At 40.8% G+C, this 6,248-nt stretch overlaps 1 protein-coding gene across 1 annotated transcript; it reads right to left on the reverse strand.

Annotated features, from left to right (window-relative positions):
• Positions 1-1,123: 1,123 nt before the first annotated feature.
• LOC144894289 (uncharacterized) lies at positions 1,124-3,117 on the reverse strand. The gene is made up of 4 exons (XM_078786749.1): positions 3,067-3,117; positions 2,784-2,914; positions 1,303-2,645; positions 1,124-1,209 (listed from the first exon to the last, which is right to left on the reverse strand). The coding sequence occupies exons 1-4, from the start codon at positions 3,115-3,117 to the stop codon at positions 1,124-1,126; spliced, it is 1,611 nt and encodes a 536-aa protein (XP_078642875.1).
• Positions 3,118-6,248: the final 3,131 nt, after the last annotated feature.

Consider the following 6,248-nt stretch of genomic DNA (forward strand, 5'->3'; position numbering starts at 1 on the left):
CTGCTGAGACCCCTCAGACCTTTGATGACCCATTAATTTTCCCTAGACCCTTCAGACCTCCAAGACCCCCTGAAGACCCAAAATACCCTGAAGACCCCAAAATACCCTTCAAGGCCCTGAGGCTCAAAAAGACCCTGAATACCCAAAGACCCTGAATACACAAAGACCCTGAATACCCGAAGACCCAAAACACCCCGAAGACCCAAAACACCCCGAAGACCCAAAACACCCCGAAGACACAAAACACCCCGAAGACCCACAACACCCCGAAGACCCAAAACACCCCGAAGACCTAAAACACCTCAAAGACCCAAAATACCCTTAAAGGCCCAGAGGATCCAAAATATCCCAAAGACCTAAAAGACCTCGAAGACCCCAAAAAGACCTTTAAAGACACAGATGACCCCAAAAAAACCCAAATCCCCCGAAGACAACAAAGACCAAAAAGACCCCAAAGACACCGAAATGGGCAAAGATGCCTATCCCTCTGAAATGACATGTGGTGAGGCGCACAGACGCGCTAAGTCACGCTGGTATTCCCAATAACACAGACAAGTGCATTTGTGCTCTTAGGACCTCTCTTTATTGAGAAACCCTTCACAAATTCAAGTTTCGTGAAAAACAAAAACACAAACAATTTTACATCAAGGGTGTTCTTCCCATGTCACACAAGGCAAGGAAACATGGACAACTGCAAATATTGAGTAAAAATTGATGTTCAAACTGCCATGGAAAGATGCCATCTGAGCATAATCAAAATGGGACCAGAAAAACAACTAAATCAGATAGAAAACTAAATTCCAAAAATACTTGTCACAATAAAAAAAGAGAACAGCAAAAAAAAGTTCTCCCAGAACTCAAAATTTCCACCTCCTTTTTCAATTAAGGATCATGATTCATGAGCAAGATTGTGAAACTTCATTCTCATAAATTTGCTCCAAGGGCTTGTTTTAGAAACCTCACTGAACCTCTGACAGCCTCCACTGTCGTTTATTTGTCATGATATTCCTCCAGAATGCTTTTTAAGTACTGTTATGGCTTTGCTTGATCATCCAGATTCCCTGTTGCTCCAACTTTCATTGATAAAATTTCAGGTTTCTTCAATTTCGAAATTCACTTTACCTCATTTTTCATATCCTGGTATGTCAGACTTCAGCTCTCCTGTATGGATCTTTACACGTGATTTCAAATGGCCACAATGATCGAAACCTTTTTCACATATCAAGCATTTGTGAAGTCGCTCTCCTGTATGGATCCTCATATGTGATTGCAAATGGCCTTTTTGAGAGAAATCTTTATCACATATCGAGCATTTGTAAGATTGTTCTCCCATATGGATCCTCATATGTAATTTCAAACTGTATTTTACAGAGAAACTTTTATCACATATCGAGCATTTGTAAGGTTTTTCTCCTGTGTGGATCCTCATATGTAATTTCAAACTGCCTTTTTGAGAGAAACCTTTATCACATATCGAGCATTTATAAGGTCGCTCTCCTGTGTGGATCCTCATGTGTAATTTAAAATTGCTGTTACAAGAGAAGCCTTCATCACATATCGAGCATTTGTAAGGTTTTTCTCCTGTATGGATCCTCATATGTAATTTCAAACTGCATTTTACAGAGAAACCTTTATCACATATCGAGCATTTGTAAGGTTGTTCTCCTGTATGGATCCTCATGTGTAATTTCAAACTGCCTTTTTGAGAGAAACCTTCATCACAGATAGAGCATTTGTAAGGTTTTTCTCCTGTATGGATCCTCATGTGTAATTTCAAACTGCTGCTACAAGAGAAACCTTCATCACATATCGAGCATTTGTAGGGTTTTTCTCCTGTATGGATCCTCATATGTAATTTAAAATTGCTGCTACAAGAGAAACCTTTATCACATATCGAGCATTTGTAAGGTAGTTCTCCTGTATGGATCCTCATATGTAATTTCAAACTGCATTTTACAGAGAAACATTTATCACATATCGAGCATTTGTAAGGTTGTTCTCCTGTATGGATCCTCATATGTAATTTCAAATGGCCTTTTTGAGAGAAACCTTTATCACATATCGAGCATTTGTAAGGTAGTTCTCCTGTATGGATCCTCATATGTAATTTCAAACTCCAATTTACAGAGAAACATTTATCACATATCGAGCATTTGTAAGGTTGTTCTCCTGTATGGATCCTCATATGTAATTTAAAACTGCTGCTACGAGAGAAACCTATATCACATATCGAGCATTTGTAAGGTTGTTCTCCTGTATGGATCCTCATATGTAATTTAAAACTGCTGCTACGAGAGAAACCTTTATCACATCTCGAGCATTTGTAAGGTTTTTCTCCTGTATGGATCCTCATATGTAATTTCAAACTGTATTTTATTGAGAAACCTTTATCACATCTCAAGCATCTGTGAGGTCGCTCTCCTGTATGGATCTTTATATGTTTATTCAAATAGCCTTTTACAGAGAAACTTTTATCACAAATCGAGCATCTGTGAGGTCGCTCTCCTCCTGTATGGATCTTTATATGTTTATTCCAATTGCTTTTTGTCAAAAAACCTTTATCACAGACAGAGCACTTGTGGGGGTGTTTTCCAGTGTGGATCCTCATGTGTATTTTGATGTTACTCGTTGAAGCAATATCCATGCTGCACACATTACACGAATAACGTATTCACCTTTCCAGAGCCTTTTTGTGTTTCTTTAATTGAATATTAATCTTGGTGTTGTGAGGCCCAGACATGCACTTGTATTTTATAGGAAGTGAGTCTTGATGTCGTGATGACATTTGACATTTTGAATCTTCTGCGACAGATGAATCCTTGTTGTGTTGTCTGCCTTCCACATGCACAGCATGGACATCACCTGTGTACAAATAAGCATCAGTCTTTTGCAAGGAAATGGTATTGAGAACCATCTTGACAGTTAATAGAACATGTTACATCATGGAATGTATACTTCAATTTAAATATAAACATCGGGGCAATACCCCTGGCCGCTCATCTGGTAGAATAAAGCAGTATACGACACTGACTAAAGGTATTTTAAACCATATAATGGCATTTTTACCCAATTTCCATGGATGCTTAAAGACAGGGCAGCATGAACAATCTCAATCATAGTCACATAATCATAAGACTTTAAACAAACAAAACCAAAAAAAATTGGCGGGGCAATCCCCCTGCCCCCATAGATTATCTTCGACCCCGATTTTTAAAAATGCCGTGAACAATCTTTGGTACAGCACGGGTGGTAAAGGTTGTGGTAATGTTTCATTGAATTCGTGTGTGTAGTTTCAGTGAGGAAAACATCTATTTTGGGGGGTAAAACCTGAACCCACTTTGATCCCTGGTGGAACCCTTCAATACCGACTTTTCTTTTTTTAATGCCATGAACAAACTTTAGTTACAACATAACGAATATCATTTGTGCCAAGTTTGGTCACAATCCCATCAGCGGTTTCAGAGAAGAAGTTGCAAGTGTTTACGGAGTGACAGATGGATGGACGGACTGATGACGCACCACTTTGTTCGACATGAACTAATAATGAAGTTAAAGATTATTAAAAAGAAAACTTCCGGATGTTAAGCACTATTGAAGCAGTTTTCTACATCACCATTATACACCACCCTATTTAACATGTCCAAGTCCTGCTAAACTGGAAGATAGCAGAAGTAACAAGAAGGCGATTTGTGTTCAATAGTTTTCAAGTATTTAAATCAATTTACATGAAATAAAGATTGTAAAATTTATTTGAAAACTTTTCTGGAATTTACTGGCATTGCACTGTGTCTATTACATTAGTTATTTGTGCTTGTTGTTTGTCTCATTTATGATGTCATTATAAACAATCCTTTTTTCGGTTTGCAATGATTTCAAGTTTGTTTGACTCCCAAGTAGGAGACAGAGTGAAAATATTGTTGCAGACGCGGGGTTTGGGGTGCATAGCAAGTGGGACTTCTCGGAATCTCCCCGACCTCTGGACCCGCAGGTCGCCATGCCGTGGATAGGTTTGCGGCCCAAAGAGTTGTTAAGCAACTACTGACACCGATTGAGACCGTCAAACCTGGCAACACAATTGATTTCGGCAGGCGATCCATCCATGGCCTGAACAGGTAGGCAGCTTCTCCTCGGGTGCCCAACACATTCAAACAGCAATTGCTCTGGCTTTCCAGCTTTAAAGCCGCTTCCTCACAAAATATTCTCCACTATATAGGCTCCTTCTGTGGAAAAGTTCGGCGGCACATCTGTAACCTGCCATTTAATTTAAATATTCGCACTGCCATTCGGCGGATTTCCTCCGGGGAACCCGGACGTGTTCTCGACATCCACTGCTCATGCTGTGGAACCTCCACCACGCCCACTCTTGCAACGTGGTACATCCGGTACATCCCCAAATTGCCTCGCGGACCAACGAACACAACTTGCACACATCGGCCATCTCACAATTTCTCACACACCATTTATTCACACGATACACTCCACAGTCAATCTTACTCCATTCGCACACATGAGTCACTCCATGATAGTTGACACACTACTTTACATATGAGCCTTTCCGCGGAGATCCCGCAGCTGAATTTGCCATTTTTGCCAGGTGCACCATTTATGCCACGCACACTCACCCACACACCATTTCTTGGAAAACATTTTTCAATCTGCATTCGAGCGTTTTGCCGGGAATGGACCGTCAACATACAGTGACAGCAGCACCTTGAAATGTGACTTCCCTTGGACAGGTACGGATTACAAACCTGTTATTTTTAATCTCCCACAAACAGGACCAGAACATACTCGCATTTAAAATATTTCCCGCTCGGTAACCTCACCCCTCCCCTCAGTCAAGCTAACGGTTACCCCCGTCTGAATCGGTGCATGACCTGTGCTCTGATCGTTTATACACTCCACTCTGCACGCTCGCTGCACACACTCCGTTATACTCAGGCTTGACACTCCACGGAACCCCGGGTTCGGTATTCCACCCGAGCTCAGCACACACCCTTCCACACCATGAATTCGCCCCAGTTCACACAAGGTTTGAAATTAATCGGACAAGTGGTTCCCAAGGTATGGTCACCGTACTCGCAAGCCGTTCGCTTTGGACCAAACCATTTCATGTAAATAGAGGGGGGGGGGGATTGTCACCGTACTCGCAAGCCGTTCGCTTTGGCTTTGCGAATGGACCAAACCATTTCATGTAAATAGAGGGGGGGGGGGATATAATTTTAGATATATATATATAGTACGGGCATGCCCTAGTATATACAAATGCAACAATAATCACATTAAAATTCAATAATTGCTATTGTTAATACATATTGATATTGTTTATCAAATGCACATAATAATATATTAGGCAGGTCAATTTATGACAAACAACCACCTGACCCACAACAAATTGCAACAAAAGGTTTCTCAGTGGTTTTCATCCCTACTGGGTATACTGATCAACAGAAAAAAAGTCTACCAAACTCTGACCTCCAGAAATGGGTTAAAACTGGGTCATTTCAAAGATGGCCGCCGCCGGGCTTCGAAATCACTAAAACAGCTATAACTTCTTCAATAATTCTGATAGCTCTTTCACGAGCCTCGATTCAGTATACAAAAAAAAAAAAAAAAAAAAAAAAAAAAAACACTTGAAACATAATTGTTGGTTCTAGTCCATGGTTTTAAGGGGTGAGCAATCCACTGGGTGTCATTTAATTTCAGATCTGGGCAGTATTTAACCATGTTAACCTGCAATCCAAGATGGCAGCAAAAAAGGAAGGGCGTAAAATCAATAAATTGTCCGTATATACTCAAATCCCTGTTAGGCAATCACCCAACCTTTAACAAATTCTAACAAAGGGGTTTTCAGTCTTCTCCTACCGGTAATTATATGTGATGTACTCCATGTCAGGGGACTGTCAGATGTACTCCATGTCAGTCGTTCATGAATCTGCGTGGAGCAATAGGCACGTTGATGGCGGGTACAGGACTCAAAAACATCCTGGAACTGGTGTACGGTGAAAATGCTGCAGTTCATATGATGTCTGGAAAATCTGTTCAGAGGGCATTCCGTGGCCATCTACTGGTGGACAAGTGTCTCCATCAAATGATTGTGGCATCTGTAGTGGATGAAAATCCTGAGTTCACGATCCAAGTATACGAGATTGAGAAAATGTATTCGTCCTTGTTGAAGGGTGACATCTCTCTTGAAAGTCTTGAAGAATCAGCTGCAATTGTACAGATCACTGATGAACTTGAGACGA

Source organism: Myxine glutinosa, chromosome 1 (assembly GCF_964187855.1).
Source record: "Myxine glutinosa chromosome 1, kmMyxGlut1.1, whole genome shotgun sequence".
NCBI classification, from domain to species: domain Eukaryota; kingdom Metazoa; phylum Chordata; class Myxini; order Myxiniformes; family Myxinidae; genus Myxine; species Myxine glutinosa.